This window comes from Dermochelys coriacea, chromosome 14 (genome assembly GCF_009764565.3).
Source record: "Dermochelys coriacea isolate rDerCor1 chromosome 14, rDerCor1.pri.v4, whole genome shotgun sequence".
Classification (NCBI taxonomy): domain Eukaryota; kingdom Metazoa; phylum Chordata; order Testudines; family Dermochelyidae; genus Dermochelys; species Dermochelys coriacea.
Genome location: NC_050081.1, coordinates 31,293,810 through 31,313,174, shown reverse-complemented (window position 1 = coordinate 31,313,174; position 19,365 = coordinate 31,293,810). Strand labels below are relative to the sequence as shown.

At 47.2% G+C, this 19,365-nt stretch overlaps 2 protein-coding genes across 3 annotated transcripts in view; both read right to left on the bottom strand.

Annotated features, from left to right (window-relative positions):
* Nucleotides 1–7,458, bottom strand: part of LOC119842518 (butyrophilin subfamily 1 member A1-like) — a 47,935-nt gene extending 40,477 nt beyond the window's left edge. The window contains exons 1-3 of one of the 2 annotated variants that reach the window (XM_038370786.2): nt 7,199–7,458; nt 1,808–1,924; nt 398–745 (exon numbers count right to left, since the gene is read on the bottom strand). In XM_038370786.2, coding sequence (XP_038226714.1) covers nt 398–745; nt 1,808–1,913 — 454 coding nt within the window. In that variant the 5' untranslated portion in view covers nt 1,914–1,924; nt 7,199–7,458. The remainder of the gene's footprint in view (nt 1–397; nt 746–1,807; nt 1,925–7,198) is intronic. The other variant, XM_043496826.1, reaches the window with a different exon arrangement.
* Nucleotides 1–19,365, bottom strand: part of LOC119843039 — a 338,482-nt gene that overhangs the window by 125,572 nt on the left and 193,545 nt on the right. The gene's annotated exons all lie outside the window — the stretch shown is intronic.

Genomic DNA, 19,365 nt, shown 5'->3' with positions numbered 1-19,365 from the left:
AAGCCGAGATCAATCCCAGCTTGTGACATCAGTGTGGGGAGGATCAGCCATTGTCTGGCCCCAGGTGTGCACAAAAAAGTTGTAATAAACACAACATGCCAATATCACCTCACTTTTTAGAGCTGTTTGTGTATCTCATTAATTACTTGCTCTAATGACCACTAATCCTGTCCCAGACTCCAATGTGTCACAGCAATTTTCAAAACAATCTGAGTATCCGTGTGGATTTTAGAGCCCTTAGATAAAATAGCTGTTAAACAGTGAACTAGAATCAACCTTAACCACAGCAGAGCACCTGCCCCACTATGAGACAAATCAGGTGTCATCTCACAATGACCCTTCAGACTCCACTTATTACCCTTTTTAAGACATCAAAGTATCTCAATAAGTTACTGACCTGCCACCTGTAGTTCCAATAAAGCTGCTTCAGAAGAGACACTGGACTGAAAAAAACACGTGTACTGCCCATCATCGGAGGGTCGGATATCGCGTATTCTCAGGAAAACTCTCCCATTGGTGATGTCATCTCTCAAGAGCTCAGTTCTTCCTCTATATTCCAGCATCTGCTCTCCATACTGATCCTGCCCATCACGGTACAGGTGCACCACTGCAGAATCATGGGATCGTAACCATGCCACCTCCATGTTCTCAGCACTCATCCTGGGGGAGAGGTGGCAGGGCAGGATGGCCACCCCACCTAGGGAAGCAGTGACTGGATGCTCAGGTCCAATCACTGTGAACTGTGCTGTGAAATGAGTCAGGGAGAAAAGAAAATTAAAGTGGAGAGGAACCAAGACACACAGGAATGTGAGTGCAGCAGGATGCATATTACCAAGTCAGGCCTCCCATCCAAATCATGAGATTGGCTTAAAAATAAAGAGATTTTTTTAAATCATAAAATTGGGGTTGTTCTTTGTTTTCTGATTCTGAACCTTTAAAGTTCCCTTGGGTCATGTTTCCAAGCATTTATCTGTAACCACAAGGGACAGAAACTTACTTTATAACAAAACGAAAGTTGAGATTCTCACCTAATCACAGGCTTCCAGGAGCTGTGGCTTTAAGAAACACATCAAATGTCATGAGACGTGTGATAAAATTCTGTGAGCTGGTAACATTGGATGGGGATGACTACAGCTGGAGCTGTAATTTCCAGTGTGGGGAGACGTGCACCCACAAGCTTTGATTGAGCTAGCATGAGAAAGTGTAGCCGTGGTGGTGTGAGCAGGGGGATGGGCTAGCTCCCCAGGGAGGCGCTCTGGGGTGGAGGGAGGGAGGGAGGGGATGTGGCAGAGTTAAGGTTGCGTTGGCATGTGCTTTAACTCCGTATGTCCTGGTTTTCAGCGGTTTGAGTTTTACTGAACTCGACGCTCTGGAAGGGCAGGTGATACCCCTGGTAACCGTAACTCTGCGTCAATGAAGGTTTTTGTCAGCAAATGTGCCAGGTGGCAGGAGGAGCATGGGGTGGGGGACACACTCTCATGCTAGCAGGAAGGGGCAGAGAGGAGGCTGGTGCTAGATTAAAGCAAGGACCATAAGGGAAGTGGAGACACCAAATCCAGGGGAGAAATCCAGGCCCCACTGAAGTCAATGGGAGTTTTCACCCAGGGGTTTGGCTGGCAGGAGTCCACCAGACAACGTTAGGAGGAGGGATATTCTGGGTGTGCCCTGAGCTATGGGGGTGTCCAGTGTGGATGACCCTGGAACAGGTGACATGGTCACTTCTCTTTGTATGTGCGAGGAGCTGCAGGGCAGCAGAGCTCTGTGTGAGAACAGGCAGCAAACCCAGTAAGGAGGCAGGTGCTCCTACCTAACACCAGCCTGTGAACCTGTAGAGTGAGGCAGAGAGCGACATAGCCAGGCAGAGCGGAGCTCACTGTGGAGCTGACAGAGAATGAGGGAACCTTCCCCATCATGGTAACTGGGTCTGAGAACAGAAGAAACAAACAAAATCAGATGTGCACTGATTGGCACAAGGGTTAGCCCATCCTGGTGTGCAATGCATGGAGTTGGGAAGGGATTCTCCCCATAACTCTAGTTTGCACTAGCTCTAAGCAGAATCAAACATCATTGAGATTAAAATGCCAGCAGTAGCTGGCAGCCCATCTGCACTAGTGCTTGCTCCCTGGAGCTGCACCTGTGCTAAGGTTAATGATTATTCCAGAATAAATCCATATGTGGACACTCTAATTTCGGAACGAGAATGCCTTGTCTGTGTGTTAGCCCACTTCTGCAGTGCATTGGGTAAACAGAAACAATGCAATTGTCTTCTGGAATAAGAGTGTTGTATAAATTTGGCGGTAATATAAGGTATGTCCACACTTTCTGTTGACCCAGACTCTTAGACTTACTGCTGCAAATCTTTTATTGCTGTGTGGACGTACCCATAGGGACCCAAAGAGTCAAAGGTATTAACATGCCCCAGTCACTGTTCAATATTAAACAGTTAAAATGGTCTTGGATTTGGTATACAGAGACCTCAGCCTGCTTAGCACCATGGCAAATGCACCATAACAAATGTTTTCAATCTTTTATTAAAGATATTGAAAAAGAAGGAAAAACAGTTAAAACATATGAAATATAAATATTAAATTAGACTTTCATTTAACAACATCCCTTGTTTCCTTTCCCTTTAGCTGGAGAGAGTTTTTTAAAAGGAAAAAAAGCCTCTTATTTGACAGTCTCTTAGATGGTAATAAATTATGGTAATAAAGATGGTGGCCTGAAGAACAGCTCCGTGTGTCTTGAAAGCTTGTCTCTCTCACCAACAGAAGTTGATCCAATAAAATATGTTACCTCTCACCACCTTTCTCTCTAATATCCTGGGACCAACATGGCATACATATTAATAACTGCTTTGTGAGGAAAAGAGAAGACGTTACTGACATGGGCTGACTCTGTTGTTGTTCCTGTTGTTGATAAAGTCCAGTCATATTTGCTAAGAAGACAAAACAAAACAAACACACACAAAAGGGGAGAGACAAGACCAGCAAAGATAGAAAATGCAGCTTCTGTCTCTGGCATTGACCCTCACTTGCAATTTCACTGCTGGAGAAACACAAGCCCAGCACATGGTAGGACCTGGGCTCTGAGATCTGGCAACTTTTTCCCAGCAGCAGGCTGTTTAGGGCATTGCTTTAACAAGCACACAGCAGTGTTGCAAAATATGGAGTCTTGGCAGGCTAAGCCAGACTCTTATTAGATAGAAGGAAAAGGAGAGAAATAAGAAATTAAACATGAGCTAGGGAAGGAAAAGGACACCTGGGGGCAACTGGAGAGAGACACTCAGAATCTCACATCCCAGGTGGTGTTTGGGATTCATCTGGAGCCAGTGGAGGTGGTGATGCCATCAGGGTCCCTCTCTCTGGCCTGGTCTGGTCAGGGCATCCCTCAGGATTGAGATGAGAAAGGTCTGGGATCCTATGAGATGCAGGGGTTGGCAGGTATGATGGTGAAGCTCAGGCCAGTGGCCAATTTTTCTTCCCCAAAGTCTTTCTTTGAGCACTCTGTCATGGGGTGCTCCACTCACCCCTTGTTTGGCACCTCCTCCTGGTCACCCTGGGGATTAGCTCTTTGGTCACTTTTGCCCCTTCTGGGGTACAGTCCTCCAATGTCTCTGTCAGTCCCACAGTGACCCAGGCAGTCTTTCCAGTTCACTGCACCAATGGTGCCTGTAACGGTCTCCACCCCTATGTTCACCCCTTTCATAGGACTCTGATAAATCTTGTACTAAGTATGCCTCATGAGGTATCATTTGAAAACTCATAATTTGCTGATTATTATTGTCCTGGTAAAATATGCATAGCAACATTGTAAGTAAAGTTATAAGATTCTACTGTATGATGTTACTGAGACATATTCCAAATCTGGAGAGAGGTCACAAAATGGTTCTCCAATGACAAAAGGCAAGCCAATGCCTCAGTCAGGTATCAACAAAATCAAATGGAGAGAACTTGGGGCATTTGCTCTCCCTTTCTATACAATTTTTTTCACTCTCTCCCTTCCTCTTTACCCAGGGCATCAACAACACTGAAAAGGAAAGGAAGCAGCACTGGACTGGAGGGATTCTGACTGAAAGGAATTCAGCCAGTAAGACTGCAGGAATATGTGGTGAGAGAGACCTTTGCTTTGACTTCACTTAACTTGTTAAATTATGCGTTAGTTGCATTTTACTTTTATTTTCTTGTAACCAATTTTGACTTTTATGCCTCATTACTTGTAACCACTCCATGCACCAATTTGACCAAATCTGGCCCAAGGATTCTCCCTCTTCATCTGTCGCTGCCTTGTTCTGTTATCTCAGTGCAGTGACATGGATATTAAAAACACAATGCTGGGCAAAAGCTCTCACAAACACCTGGCAGCATTGCCAAGGATCCACAGATTCACAGGGTCTGGTCTATACCCAGCCTGTAACCAGTCTCCTGGCAGTGACCCCTTCAGTGTGCCAGGCCCCAAGGACCCACACAGTTCTACTGGGGCAGTCCCATGGCCTCCAAGGCTCCAAGACTGGATGATCCCTGTCTCTCTACGTGGCTCCCTGTAGTGAATCCAGCCCATCCAGACTCCTGCAGGACTTTTGTACTGGGCCCCTTCAGGGATCAGAGGTCTCAGTGAGTATTTATAGTGGCACAGGCAGCCTTTGCAAAACAAGAGAACCATTTATTGGTCACCAGGTATGCAGAATCTGAAAGTCTTTGGGTTAGAATAAGAGAGGTAGGCATAGGATATGGTTCCTCTGCGTGGGAGCCAGGCTGTCACAGGCCCATCCTTACCTGCCCTGTCTTCATTGTCTCCCCATTCCAGCAGTGCTCTGTGTCTGCGTACCCTGCTCTTCCTAACCTAACCTTGAAACCTCTCCTCTTTGTTCTCCAGACACAGCCATGTTATGCTCCCATGTTCAGCTGCCCCTGCAGCAAGGTGTTAATATTTAGCCATTGTGGTTTCCATTGTCTCTGTAGGGTCGACCATTCCAGTGTGTTGATTCCAGCCCAGAAAGTCCAAGCAGCTCTATGTTTGAGATACCTACCTTCATCTACCATGTCCCAGGGAGAAAATCAATTCTTTCCCCCAGTGGATAGCGCTGCCAAGGTGATAGGTACAGAATCATACAGATAGTTCATAAAAATATTACAGACAATTCCCACTTTGTCACATTTCTTTCCCCTTTGACATCAAACTGAGTGAGCTCTCTTCAACCAGTGACCTGGGAATGTTCAAATCTCCTGCTACCTTGGACCCAGGTACTTTCCAAGTTCAGGTAAAACCACAGATGTTTTCCATAGATGCCAAAAGCAAATTCCCATCCACTTGGTAGCTTTTCTACCAGGCAATTTCAAGATTCTTACAGCACAGACTTTCTTTACTCAAACATACCGTTTTCACAACACAGTTCAGAGCAGTTTCATATCCTCCCTTGGTCCTTATCTTTTGGATGACACTAGCAGGGTGCACATGGGGAGTTTTCATGGGCCTCCTGCCACCCCAATGCCTTGAGGATTGAAACCGAGATGGGAACCTGCCACTACCCCCTCTCACTCATCTTCCAAGGTGAAATCACCTTCCTCCATATGTCAGCCGACTTGGCTGCAGCCTTGGGGTGTCTTTACCCCTTGGTTGGGGAAGGGAGTGAACCTTTGAGCATTTGGGAAGATTTGAGTAGAGAAAATGCTCAGAGGCAGAAAAATAAGCACCTGTAAACTGTTACTACAAAAATTTAGGCACTAAGTGATTGTAGGCACCGCAGGGTTTGGTCGCAGATGAGCAGAGTTTTGTGAATCCCAATGTGTCCTGATTCTGGGATTTTTTTGTAGGTACTTAAAGTGACAGGCACCTAAGTCCTCTTATGAATCCATCCGGTGGTAAGGAAGGGGAGTCACATAGGGCCAATAACATCACTTAAGGAAGCAATTCACTAACTACAGCTCACATCAGGCAGCAAAACAGAAAAAGCAAATGAGCTCTACTGCAGGGCCCCGGGCTCTGCTAAAGTACAATGAACCAGCAAAGGGGAAAACCTTCTCTCAATCTTCAGGCTAGAAGCTCTGTGGGGCAGAGATTCTGCCTCATTGTGTGACTGGAATGGACTAAGCACACTATGATGTTACCAAAATCAAACACTTACTGATCATCCCACTCTGGCACTTTGAGTGCAGAAGGTGGGGGCCCACATGAAAGACCCCCTAATCTTATATTTTACCAGCTTAGGTTAAAACTCCTCCAAGGTACAGAGTCCTCTGCCTTGGACAGGTATCACTGCCACAACCAAGTGATTTACACAAAATATTCAGGGAAGGATCACTTGGAATCCCTATCCCCCCAAAATATTCCCCCAAGCCCTTCACCCCCTTTCCTGGGGATGCTTAATAATAAAATACCAACCAGTTGCCTTATCAAGGTGAGCACAGACAAACCCTTTGTTTTAAGGACTTTGGAATCAAAGGATTCTTTTAAAAGTAAATTTTATTATAAGAACAAAATAAAGAACCACATCTGAAAAAATCACAATGGTAATAGATTTTACAGAGTGCTAGAATTTAACACACACAGAGAATTCCTCTCTGGGCTCAGCTTTGGTTACCAAAAGAAAAAGATGAAAAAATCCTATAAAAGCACAGAAAAAAACACAAGCCCAACAAACAAATAGCCTAATCGCATCTATCTAAACCTTTTTTACCCTACCCACATTTCTGTGGTTTTAGATGGATTATTCCAGGTATGATTTTAGGAGATTTTGTACCTGCTGGCTTCCTCTCAGTTCTGAGAGAGAACACCCAGACCAAAACCAAAGACTGCTGAGAAAAGGAAACTGTTTCCCCTGATTTGAATGTATCTTTGATTTTCATTGGGTCTCAGCTCTCGGCCAACTCCTTCCTCGTTTGTGGTTTTTTTCTAAGCATCTTCAGGGAAACAGTTGACCCTTTACAGGTAAAGCAATTCAGAAGAACAGCGAAGAAGGTCTTTATGGCTAAATGAATGGGCTGGTATACATAAAGGTTTCTACCTTTCCCCCTATATTTATAACAGATCATCACGTGTGTGCATTTCTGCAGTCAAATTTACACTCAAAGTATGGGAGCAGCAGTTTACTCCTGACAAACCTGGGAGAGGGGTCCTGTGACACTGACAGCTCATCTGAGTGAGTGTGTGGATGAGGAAATATCAAGCTAGTCTGTAGTTCTAGGGATGGAAGCCCCCTTACCTGCTGAGTCCTGCAGGGACACTTCCAAGCAGCTTCAGGGTCCTTGGGAAGCTCTCAGTTTTTCTAGCATCCACAGCCATCCCCTAGGGAGAGTTCCTGCTTTCTGTGAAACCTCCCTTTGCTGAGGCCATTTCGTCCATTCAGCACAGGAGATACAGAGCCAAGGAGTTTGACTCTGTCCTGTTCATTTGTGTCTTTTGTTAATTTAATGCATTTGTAACTGAATGGAATCGCTGCCCGTTTCTACTGCTCCCACCAGCTTCAGAAATGAAAGTAACAAGATAGCTGGGAAGTTATTGAAACAGAAATTCTTGTCACATGCTGAGTAAAGTACAAGGATCAAAATCCTCTTAAAGAAACATCCCCAGCAGTGCCAGTGAGTGACAGATTTGGAGCCGACCCACTCACTTTGGCAGGTGACACTCAGCTCTGCACTGTTTCTCCTGCTCTCTCAGAATCAGTAAAATAAAAAGAAATTGCATGTAAAGCCACTGTCCTCCAAGGCTTCTGTCTCCTGGGGGTGAGGGAAAGTAAGTTTCACACTTACCTGCTTGTGAGGGGTGTGGCAGGGCTGGGCGCTGCACAGACTCTCAGCTAGAGACCTAGGATAATTGATGAGTTTTCTTGTCCAACCAATACAACAGATTGTCTGAGCCCTGAGCCAGCCAAAATAGGGAAAGAACAGGTTAAAGAATATTTAGATAATTTAGATGTGTTCAAGTAGGCAGGGCCTGACAAAATTAACCTTAGGCCTTGTCTACATTTGCAAGTTGGAGCACATTAAATCAGCCCCAGGCACTGTAAATCCTGAGGTGTCCACACTGGCAAGGCACTTAGAGTGCCCGGACTCCACAGCTGGAGCGCTCCTGGTAATCCACCTCCATGAAAACCATAACATTTGATGTGCCCCCGCTGGAGCACCGCGGTGCCAGTGTGGATGCCCTGGTCTATTAGTGCGCTCTTACCGGCTCCAGGATGTCTCCAACAATGCCTGTTCTAGCCACTCTGGTCATCAGTTTGAACTCTACTGCCCTGCCCTCAAGTGACCAACCATCAGACCCACCCTTTAAATTCTCTGGGAATTTTGAAAGTCCCCTTCCTGTTTGCTCAGCAAGGTGTGGAGCGCTCTCTGCGCATCTTTTCAGATGACCATGCCTCCACGTGCCAGGTGATTCCCAGTATAGAGCAATGGCGAGGTGCTGGACCTCATCAGTGTTTGGGGAGAGGAGGCTGTCCAGTTCCCGCTGTGCTCCAGCCATAGGAATTATGACACCTTTGGGCAGATATCAAGGGCCATGATGGAAAGGGGCCATGACCGGGACGCAGTGCAGTGCAGGGTTAAAGTGAAGAAGCTGCAGAACACGTACCACAAGGCATGGGAGGCAAACCGCCGCTCTGGTGCTGCCCCCACAACCTGCCGGTTCTACAAACAGCTGGACGTGATACCACCTCCACTCTGAAGACCACTATGGACACTTCAGAGGCCGTGCCAGCCCAGAGTGCAACGATCCAGGAGGAGTAAAGCGGGAGCAAGGGTGCTGAGCAGGAGGGGGCCCCAGAGCCAGAGGATGGCCCAGCATCCCTAGATGCATGCAGCCAGGAGCTGTTTTCAAGCCCGGACGAAGGTAGCCAGTCACAGCAGATGGTGCTTGGGGAAGAACAAACAGCAATGGAGGGACCCAGTAAGTGGATTTTATTTTGAGAAGGGAGTTGTTGGGCGCGGGCTGTTGGGGCGAGGAGGGTTGCAGAAAGAAGGCTTGGGGCTGCATGCATGCCTAGATGCAGAATAGGGCATTGATTTGCTCTCTCACATCGCAGTAATGAGCCTCAGTGATCTCATCGAAGGTCTCATACAGAAGCTGAGCAATCCGCTTGTGCAAATTCCTTAGCAGAGCAATCGTGCTCCTTGTCCCAGTAAGGGTAACATGTCTGCGCCACTGTGTCATGAGTGATGGGGGGACCGGTGCTGCACACAGGCAAGCCACATAAGGGCCAGGGCGGAAGCTGCATTGTTGCAGAAGACCCTCCTTTGCTTCCCAGGTCACCCTCAGCAGCGAGATATCTTTCAGGATGAACCCAGCCTGTGGAAAATGTGGGGACAGTGTTGAGTACAGGGGCCCCCTGCAGCTGTTGGCTCTCCCCAAGAAACAGGACCCCAGGGGACAGTACAGCCCTGGAACAATCAGTCCCCTCTGCTCCTGTGGTTACTCACCATTTCGGGGCTCTTGTGGGTTATGTGCACTCGCCTTGGGACAGGCAGTTTGTTGCAATGTGTGAGTTGTGCTTGTGTTTAAATTTGGCCAAATCATTGCTCTGTCTAGTGTTAACAATGCTGCCTCTGTAAAATGTTGCATTTTGGCTTTACGGATGCAACCTTGAGATCCCAGCCGTCCTTGTTATCAATGGCCGAACGGCTGCGCAGCCTCAGGGAGCGGCCGTGAAGAACCAAGGACCTCTGCATGAAGTCATGCATCAGTCCCTTACTGAAAATGAAAAAGTACAAGAGTGTCAGGAGAGTGAAAGGAGGGTCCGGCAGGAGAATGCAGATCACTGGCAACAAACCATGGCGCGTCTCCTAAGCATCATGGAGCACCAAGTGGACTCAATGCAGGCACTCATAGCACTGCATGGAGCAGATCTCCACCTGCCCCCTGCCCCCACAGCCCCTGTCTCAAACATCTTTCCCTTGCACACCTGTGTCACCACCAACTTACTGTCCACAACATCCGGTTTCTTATCTCCACCAGCTGCCTCCATCACCTTTACCTTCACCGTCTACCCATTCAAACCCCAACCCTTACCCACTGCACTCAATCCACATCCCCATGCAGTTTAGCCAGCCTGAAGTGCACCACACAGACAGGAAGGCTGAATATGATACCAGGACATACGCAAATCTGGGATTGTTTTGTTCCCCACCCCACGCCTTTCCCTCCTCCCATACAGTACAGATGTGTCATGCCGTGTTTGTTTCTCTAGCAGTTGTGTTTCTTTGCAATAAATGATTTTTTTGTTTTGGAAACATTCTTTATTGCATTAATGAAAAGCAAGCAGAGCCCAAGAAAGCAACAGGCACTGCTAGTCAGTGCATCGTACGTAGCAAACACAGATGCCTACTAGCATTGGAACCACTGCACTCCTGTGCAAGGCACCATACATTACTGGCTTTCAGCTTCGAATTGCAGCCTCAAGGCATCCCTAATCCTTGCCAGCCCTGCGCTGTGCCCCTCTAATAGCCCTGGTGTCTAGCTGTTCAAATTCAGTCGCCAGGCATGGAACCTCAGTGGTCCATGCCAGAATGAAGCTTCCACCTTTCCCTTCACAAATGTTATGGGGGGTATAGCACGTGTCAATAACCGTAGGGATGTTGTCATTGGTCAGGTCCAGCTTCCCACATAGACATCACCAGTGGGCCTTTAAACGGTCAAAATCACACTCAACAATCATTCTGCACTAACTCAACCTGTTGTTGAACCATTTCTTGCTGCTGTCAAGGCTCCCTGTGTAGGTTTCATAAGCCATGGCATTAAAGGGTAGACTGGGTCTCCAAGGATCACAATGGGCATTTCGACTTCCCCTACAGTGATCTTCTGGTCCGGGAAGAAAGTCCCAACTTGCAGCTTCCTGAACAGACCCATGTTCCGAAAGATGTGTGCATCATGCACCTTTCCGGACCAGCCTGCATTAATGGCCGTGAAACGCCCATGGTAATCCACAATGTACTCGGAGGCTAGGTGTCTGGTGCCAGAATTGGAATATGCATGCCATCTATCGCCCCTCTGCAATTAGGGAAGTACATTTGTGCAAACCCAGCCACAATGTCATGCACGTTGCCCAGAGTCATGGTTCTTCTGAGCAGGATGTGATTAATGGCCCTGCACACTTGCATCAACACGACTCCAATGGTAGACTTGCCCACTCCGAACTGGTTAGTGACCAATCTGGAGTAGCCAGCTTCCAGATTGGGATCACCACACCCTTCTCCACTGGCAGGGCAGCTCTCAATCTCATGCCTTTGCACTGCAGGATGGGGGCAAGCTCAGCACAGTCCCATGAGAGTGGCTTTCCTCATCCGAAAGTTCTGCAGCCACTGCTCGTCATCCCAGACTTGCATGACGACGTAATCCCACCACTCGGTACTTGTTTCCTGAGCCGAAAAGCAGCGTTCCACAGTGATCAGCATGTCCGTGAATGCCACAAGGAATCTCATATCGTATGTGTTATGCATGTCAACCTCTTCGTCGGACTCCTCACTGTCACTTTGTAGTTTAAGGAATAACTCGACTGCCATTCATGACATGCTGGCGAGACCCATCAGCATATTCCTGAACAGTTCGGGATCCATTCCAAGACAGAGCGTGCAGCAGAAAAACCGTTAAAAGATGGCATCAAATGCAGAAGGAAGCGAATGGACTGCTGGGATGCGAAGCGATGCACAACGGGGCATTGAGACAGGACCCAGGATGCCCTGCGACTCCCCTCCCCCTTTCCACCTGCCTCAGCGTCAGAATGGGAAGATGTGCTCTGTGGGATAGATGCCCATAATGCACTGCTCCAAAAGCCGCCGCAAGTGCCACAAAGGTGGCCATGACCCTGCGGTTGGAGCTGACAGTATGAACAGTACAGCGCTTTCCCTGCTTCTGTCTCTAAGGGCAGGTTTAACTCCAGGTGCCCTACAGCTGCAAGTGTAGATGTAGCCTTAGATTACTTAAGGAACTAGCTGAATCGATCTCTGAACAATTAACAGTTATCTTCAAGAACTTATGGAGGATGGATGGGGTCTCAAAGAACTGGAGAAGGGCAAACATCATATCTATCTTTAAAAAGGGGAACAAGGACAACCCAGGGAATTATAGATCAGTCAGATAACTTTAGCATCCAAAAAGATAATGGAGTAAATAATCAATCAATTTATAAGCACCTAGAAGAAAATAAATGGATAAGTAACAGTCAACATGGATTGTCAAGAATAAATCATGCCAAACCAATCTATTTTTCCTTCTTTGACAGGGTTACTGGCCTAGTGAATGGGGAGAAGGAGCAGAAAAGATATGTCTTGATTTTAGTAAGGCATATGATCAGTCACCACATGACCTTCTGATAAGAAACTAGGGAAATGTGATCAAGATTAAATACTGTAAGGTGAGTGCACAACTGGTGTAAAACCATACTCGAATAATTATGAGTTGCTTCACTGTCAAATGGGAGGTGCATATCTAGCAGGTCTATGACCTGCAGAGGTCAGTCCTGGGTTTAGTACTATTGCATATTTTCATTAATGACCTTAGATAAAGGAGTGGATGAGTATGCTTATAAAATGTGCAGATGACACCAAACTAGGAGGGGTTTCAAGTGCTTTTGGAGGATAGGATTAGAATTTAAATTGATCTTCAGAACTGGAGAAATGGTCTGAAATAAATGGATGAATGCAAGGACAAATGCCAAAGTACTAATGAACTGCACAAATACAAACTAGGAAATGACTGCCTATGAAGGAGTACTGCAGAAAATGATCCCGGGGTTAGAGTGAATCATACACTAAATATGAGTCAACAAATTAATAAGTTGCAAAACAAAGTGAGCACCATTCTGGGATGTTTTGGCATGCAGTCCTTTCTCCTCCAGCTCCCAGTAGCAGCTCAACCCAACAACCCTCTTCCCTGATCTGCTGCTCCCTTTTATATGGCCCTTCATAGTTAGGTTGACATAAACTGTCTTATGGTACATTTGCTACGCTTGTGAAGGGCCAGGGCATACTAGCTGAGAATGTCCACTGAGAAGGAGACCAGAGTGCCAGGCACTCAAAACCAAAACTCATTCCTGGTGCCCCATCTACAGTAGAAGGCCAAGCAGTGGCAGAAGGATTCCTAGGCCTGTCCTTGGTGGAAAATCACTCTGCAGACAGTGCTGGAAGAAACATGAACAGTGCCAGTATATCTAGTGACTTCTGTGAGTGAGCATTTGGAGACTGTTTAACTGCTGAAGCACTTATAGCAGGGGTGCAGACCCGATGTTTGTTAGATACTGGCTCAGAAGTCACCATCATTACTGAGTCGCATTTTCAAAAATATTTGAAGGACAAGGAGCTGACCATGAACAGCACACAGTTTGTACGTCTAACAGCAGCTAATGGAATGACAATCCAAGTGGTAGGGTGCCTTGAAACAGACACAGAGTACGTGGGTCAGACACTGCCAGGAAAATGCATTTTCCTCTGGAAAGACAAGGTCTCTGAAGGAAATCATATGGGAGATGGAGTCCCAGGGATTCTAGGGATGCACATCATTAGTGAGCTGAAGAAGCTACTGTTTCCAGGAGAAGGAACCAGGAGGATGAACTGTCATGGGCACTTTAAGAAGAATGCTGTGCAGGGTAGGGTACTGGCTTGAGCCGAGAGAAGCCATTCCCTGGGCCCCTTGGGGCAGATTGGAAATGTGAAAGTGGCTGGAAGACAGAAAGTGGCTATTCCTCCTTGGAGAAGGAAGATCCTTGATGAATGCTGCTGGGTACCAGGAAATACGGCTGGATATCAAGTGCTTGTAGAGCCTGCATCTTGGGCAAGCCTCCTAATGGGTTCCGGCCAGCCAATGTACTGACAAATGCCATTGAAGGAAGAATACCAGTGAGTCTTCTAAACTCAAGTGTGAAGGCTGAGGGGTTGTATCCTCGAATTAGAGTTGCTGAGGTACACCGGCCTGAGAAAGTGGTTCCTCAGGTGGAGATGACCTTTGAAAAGAATGAAGATGAGCTGCGGGTGACAAGAAGAGAGAATGAAGAACAAATTGCCAGTTGCAGTTCAAGCAGAGCTCCAAGGATTGATTCCTGTCACAGATGGTTAACTTAGGGCTTGTCTACACTACCACTTACTTTGGTATAATTTATATCGCTCAGGGGTGTGAATAAGCCACCCCCCTGAACGATGTAAGTTACTTCGATCTAAGCACCAGTGTAGACAGCACTGTATTGGTGGGAGAGTTTTTCCCACCGACTTAGCTACAGCCTCTCATAGAGGTGGAGTTTTATGCCTACATGAAAGCTCTCTCCCATTGGCATAGAGTGTCTTTACTAGATATAGAGCTTCTAGTGTAGACTAGCCCTTAAGCATGTTGCTAGAGAAGCATCAAAAAATCTTTTCTAAGGATGAGCTGACCAATTTGGAGGACTGGGTTAAAGATCACCATGACAGGCTGAAGACAATCTGTGAAATTGCTCCCAGCACAACTCAAGACACAGCCCAAAGTAGGAAGAGGACTTCTGATCACAAGACCAGTGGGGCTCTCATCAGACCTGCTGATCGTGTCCTAGTTCGTAACCATAGACACTGGGGATGTAATAAAATACAGGACAAGGGGAGTCAAATCTCCACATTGTACTTGCTCACACCAACCCCGATCTGCCAGTTTACACCATCCGGCCTGAATGAGGAGGTCCTGAGAGAGTAGTGCCTAGGGACCCGCTAAAACATTGCACTCTTAGTCTGATTAGGGACCATAGGAGGAACAGATCAGCATGGAGACTGATACCAGCGTGAGTGTGGTTCTAGTCACATAAACTGAGTCCCAAGGGGAATAGAGTAGAGCAAACCCAAACCCTGCTGAAAATGGCCAGATCCCTCAAATTGACCCGGTGTTACACGGGGACCGGGAATAGAAACTATGGGTAATAAACCACTAGTGTTAAGATGGTTTCAGGGAACTAAGAAAGGTGAACCACCTGTTAAATTTACAGATGATTATGTTATTGGTTTTGTGCATTGTATTAGTGTATGCTATCATGTATAAGATAAAGAAGTGGACATAGAATGTTAAATATGTTAAATGTTTATAAAAAAAAATGCTTGTAAATGTTGTTAATATGGGACCTGGATGTGTTGGTGTGGACATTCTGGATGTGACAGAAAGGGGGAATGTACGGGGGTTGTTGGCTCTGTACTGAAACATAGTGGAGGTTTGGCACTCTCCCGAAAGAAAGGGGAAAGGCTGAAGAGAAATTAAGATCCTAAGACTGGCAGTCCTCAGGGCCATGGGGAGAGGCCAAGGCTCCAAGTCAACCTGATTGACAGGGTAGGCAGGCCAATGAAGGAGTCAGGAGCCCAGAGGACCATCCTCCATGTGAACTGGAGCTGCCTGACCTAATCCTTCACAATTAGCTACCCCTGGACCAGAGGGGGAGAGGTAGCAAATTGTGACAGATGGTTGGTGCCCTATCATAATTTGCTACTATGAGACCAAAGGATGGGAATGGTAAAAAATTGTGACAGGTGTACCCCCATTTGCTATAATGTACTACCCTTGGAGCAATTAGAAAGGAGGGGTAGCTAATTGTCACAGGACACCATGGAAGTCAGTAACTGCTACTGCTAGCAAAATCTGCTTGATTTTGCCAACATGGAATTTAGTATCAGTTGTGCAAGTCTGTCTGTATTGCCGGTCTGCAGAGTCCCTTCACTGTATGCAAGGACAGTTCAGGGACTAAATGTTCTCCACAATACACTGTCTAAGGGCCAGGAGAATGTGGCCGATGCTTGCCCTAGAAAGCAAAGGGAGGTTCAAAATGGGAGAGGCTTTAATCCTTAGTGTTCTGTAGCATTTACAATGGCAGGAATTTTCCCAAAACTTCCATAACCCTGACTGCCTACATAAGCTTTGTGATATTCCTGCCTCTCCTGAAGCAGAAAAATCTTCTCAGTGCACTTTTAACTCACTGGTGAATGTGAGCTATGCATCCACCTCTGGTCCCGACCACAGAGTATATTCAGCTTTTACACCTCTCTACTCATTGTCCCCCTCCTTCCTTCACCACCTGCTCCTTTCTCCTGCTGTTAAACAGGGTCATACACATTGTATCTGGGTCACAATGTCACAGGAAAAGTTCAGTTACAGTGTTTCTTTGCACTAGGTGGGGAGACTGGGTTGGAGTCAGATTAGTCAGGTAAATTATTTACCAGGCACTGGGAGAAATAGCAGCGGGTGAAGATCTCATGTCCCTGCTTGGCAATCATAGTATTTCCACACTGGGGAGTAACCTGCATGTCATTGAGCTGCTAACACGGTATAAACATAGTGTAAGTGGGACATCCCCATTTAATCACCAGGTTTAAAAGCCTGATTCTGCCCTTGTAAGGGAGGAGAGTTTGGGGGCAACAGGCATAAGGTGACTGGATTTTGCCCCGACATCTCTCTGGTGCCATGTGTGATACTGAGCTACTTGCAATCGCATGGGGGGCCCCACATGGGGCCCAGCTGCAGCCCCCGTTGACGTCAGTGGGATTTTAACCATTCACCCAATGAGAGCGGAACTGGGCTCACAAGTTTGAAGCATTGAGCTGAAGAGTGTTTGATTCCCCCTTCCAGCATCAGGAACAGACAGACTATGTGGGGGGATCCTGAGGCTGGATCTGCCAAGGACAGAAGGGAACAGGCTAAGTATAAGAGAAGGGTGGACACTGGGAGAGGGTACAAGGAGTGTGGGTGACAGCAGGAGCGGGGGCCATTAGGCAGAGTGAGAGCTTGCCCCATGAGAGGTTCTGTACCCTTATCCCTGTCCCCTTGTGAGCCAGTCTGCCACTATTGTTACCTTGTTCAATGTTAGATGAAGTTTTCTAACTTTTCTTCCTTCTCTTTTTAAGAATGAAACTTCCTAAGAGCCAGACAGTTAATGTCTCCCTGGCCATCACAAGCAACCGTTGACCTGATAAGGGAATGTTTTATGGTTCTACCTGTATTATTTTATTGCGGTAACTCCTGCCTCCAGAGACAAGTATCCTTTCACACAAACTCATGTGAAAAAGTTAACAAATACGGAAGTGACTCATGTCCCCCTGCCCAGATCTGCTCTCACAGGAAACCTCTGCACCAGGTTCCCTGCTCCCATGTGATGGGCTCAGAGTCTCTGTGGCACTCCCCCCTACCCCCCGCAGATGTGCTCCATGATCCTACAGCAGATGGTGCGAGGAAAGGGCCAGCTGGGACACCCATCGTCCTTGTCCCTCAGCCTAGTGGAGATTCATTGGAAAAGGCACTATCACCTGGGGCTGTATGATATTTTCTGTACCTTCCCATTCATAGTGGGGATCCCCCTTTATGGGGTTCCCCAGGGGCAGCTGTGATCACAGGGAACTTCTGCGTGCTGCTCCCTAGGACCTGTGTTTCCAAGGAATGGCCATGGGACTGCCTGGCTTAGGGCCGCCTACTTCCTGCTGTAGACACCTGGGGCCGGATTGGGTGCAACTGATGCAGAAAGGGGGAGATTTCTAAAGCTCCTAAGGGATTTAGGAGCATAATCCCTGTGTTATCCTAACTCCTCTGTGTTTGTAAAAATCTCCCCCTCCAAGTGTCATCTACATCTGCCCTGTGTAGATCCTTGATGAGCATTGGAGAGGTTTTAGTTAGGGGCGGTAGGTGATGGCTAGTGGCGTTCTGTTACTTTCTTTGTTGGGCCTGTCTTAGTAGGTGACTTCTGGGTACCTGTCTGGCTCTGTCAATTTGTTTCTTCACTTCCCCAGTTGGGTATTGTAGTTTAGAATGCTTTGATAGAGATCCTGAGGGGTTGTTTGTCTCTGTCTGAGGGATGGACTGTATTAGCCTCGTTGGCACTGACCCCCCCACTGTTGGTAAGGCAACTCCCAGCTTTTCATGTACTGTATATTTATACCTGCCTACTGCACTTTTCACTCCATGCATCTGATGAAGTGGGTGATAACCCACGAAAGCTTATGCCCAAATGAATGTGTTCATCTCTAAGGTGCCACAAGGACTCGTTGGTTTTTTTGGATAGGGAGAGTGACTGACTCAGATCCCTAGACGGGGCCCTGCCCATGGGGTCTCAGCCTGTGCAGCTGCATGAAAGGAATGTGGCCACAGACTCTCCTTACTTGTTTTATTTAATTGCACCAGGAAACCTATGAATGAAACTGACACTGTGGAGAGGGGTTTCTCTGCCTGTCTTGGGCAGCTGCTGAGCTTCTGACAGGCTGCCGGCCCTTGTCACATTCCTCACAATCAGACCTGTGTCGGGGTTTCTCTCTAGTGCGGCAGGAAGCCTGGGCAGGTGGGTGTTATATAAACATTATTTCCTTAATTACACCTGGGCCCAGTGAATTTTTCAATTCTCAGGCTGCAGAATTCACCTCTTGCTGCAGAACTGGGCTCCAGAGTCTTCATCTGCATCTTCAGTAATCACGGGTGGGATTTTCATAGATTCATAGATACTAAGGTCAGAAGGGACCATTCTGATCATCTAGTCCAACCTCCTGCACAACGGAGGCCACAGAATCTCACCCACCCACTCCTACGAAAAACCTCACCTATGTCTGAGCTATTGAAGTCCTCAAATCGTGGTTTAAAGACTTCAAGGAGCAGAGAATCCTCCCTCAAGTGACCCGTGCCCCATGCTACAGGAAGGCGAAAAACCTCCAGGGCCTCTCCAACCTCCATTCCCAATCCCCATTAATTTCAAATGGGAACTGGGCCTCCAAATCTTCTGTGGGGCTTTGATCTTTAAATATTCAGGGTAAATAGGCCTAATCCCCTGAGATTGGATATTAGATGGATGGGATCTGAGTTACCCAGGAAAGAATTTTCTGTAGTATCTGGCTGGTGAATCTTGCCCATATGCCCAGGGTTTAGCTGATCGCCATATTTGGGGTCAGGAAGGAATTTTCCTCCAGGGCAGATTGGAAGAGGCCCTGGAGGTTTTTCGTCTTCCTCTGTAGCATGGGGCACGGGTCACTTGCTGGAGGATTCTCTGGTCCTTGAAGTCTTTAAACCACGATTTGAGGACTTCAATAGCTCAGAAATAGGTGAGGTTTTTCACAGGAGTGGGTGGGTGAGATTCTGTGGCCTGCGTTGTGCAGGAGGTCAGACTACATGATCAGAACGGTCCCTTCTGACCTTAGTACCTATGTATCTATGTATCTATGGTGAAGCTCGCTCTTTCCGGCCCACCCGGCTCCCAGTCAGCCAGCGGCTGCTCATTTCCCCCAAAATTCTCTTTTAGAGGTCCCCAACAGGGAGGTGGGTGAAATAGCCCATCCCCTCATTATTTTGTTCACCAGCTAGGCCTAATTTCAGACACACCCATTGTGCTCCATTGATTTCCCATCCCACCCTCCTCATGTTTACCAGGCACAATCTGAACACAGTCCTGGAGTTAAACCAGGAATCTGT